The sequence below is a fragment of the Trichinella spiralis genome (genome assembly GCF_000181795.1).
Source record: "Trichinella spiralis strain ISS 195 chromosome Unknown Scfld1789, whole genome shotgun sequence".
Lineage (NCBI taxonomy): Eukaryota > Metazoa > Nematoda > Enoplea > Trichinellida > Trichinellidae > Trichinella > Trichinella spiralis.
The window spans coordinates 1-1,036 of NW_003528728.1; the positions used below are offsets into that span (position 1 = coordinate 1).

General features: G+C 37.4%; 1 protein-coding gene across 1 annotated transcript; it reads left to right on the top strand.

Moving 5' to 3' along the window:
- Nucleotides 1–477: 477 nt before the first annotated feature.
- Nucleotides 478–1,032, top strand: Tsp_14697 (conserved hypothetical protein; the record flags this gene model as incomplete). Its single annotated transcript, XM_003368835.1, has 1 exon — nucleotides 478–1,032. A coding segment is annotated over exon 1 (555 nt), but the record flags the coding sequence as incomplete, so codon positions are not given.
- Nucleotides 1,033–1,036: the final 4 nt, after the last annotated feature.

The following is a 1,036-nucleotide window of genomic DNA, read 5'->3' on the forward strand; positions in this document are numbered from 1 at the left end:
TTGCGAACTCAAGTAACACCATTTCAATTGCAAAAGATTGCACAATTTATGGAAGAACAGAATATCGTGGAGCAAGTCGTTGCACAGAGGGATTTTAAAGAGCAGACTAAAGTAGAAGAAAGAATAAAAAAAGCAGACCCAAAAAAAAGAAAATCAAAGTCTGCAAAAAAGTATAAATCAACAAAAACTAAGAAAGAAAAGATAGAAATGATGATAGAGAAAGATATAAGCTCAAAAAAACAAAAGAGCAAACTGGAAGATGAAATTGTGCAATGGACACCAGAAGTGAAAGCACAAGCCACAGAGAGCAACCGACTAATTGACAGAATGAGCAGGATAAGACTGTCAGAGAAAGAGAAAAAAGCAGCAGAAAGAATTGGAGAGGAACAATCCAGAAAAGAGAAGAAGAAGTCCAAAAAGAAATCAAAGTCGAAAAAGAGCAAGAAAAACGAAACGGAGTTGACACTAAAACAACATATGAACAAACAGACACATGAAACAGAAATAGCAGTTATGGAAGCACCAACAGCAACAGAAATAACTGCAGCAGTTAGCGATGAAGCAGTCATTGTCCAGCCCATCACTGTTGAAAGAAAGCCTGATGTATTCATTCAAGAAGTACAAAAAACTGAAAAAAAAGATTCTAAAAAGATTAAGAAGAAGTCAAAGAAGCGGACGAAATCAAAGAAAACCAAGAAAACTGAAAAAGATATAGCCGCTAAAGAAGCAGCGTCTTCTCAAATTCCAGAAACGGATATTACATCACCGAAACTGACGCTGGCTAGAGAAGTTACAGCGATAAATGTCGATCAGCTGGACATTGTTCCACCAATAGCTGAAGAAACAGACGAAAAACCAGTGATAACGGATATACCGAAAGGTGAAAAGAAAGATTCCAAAAAGATTAAGAAGAAGTCAAAGAAGCGGACGAAATCAAAGAAAACCAAGGAAACTGAAAAAGATATGGCCGCTAAAGAAGCAGCGTCTTCTCAAGTGCCAGAAACGGATTTTGCATCACCGAAACTGGCGCTGGTTA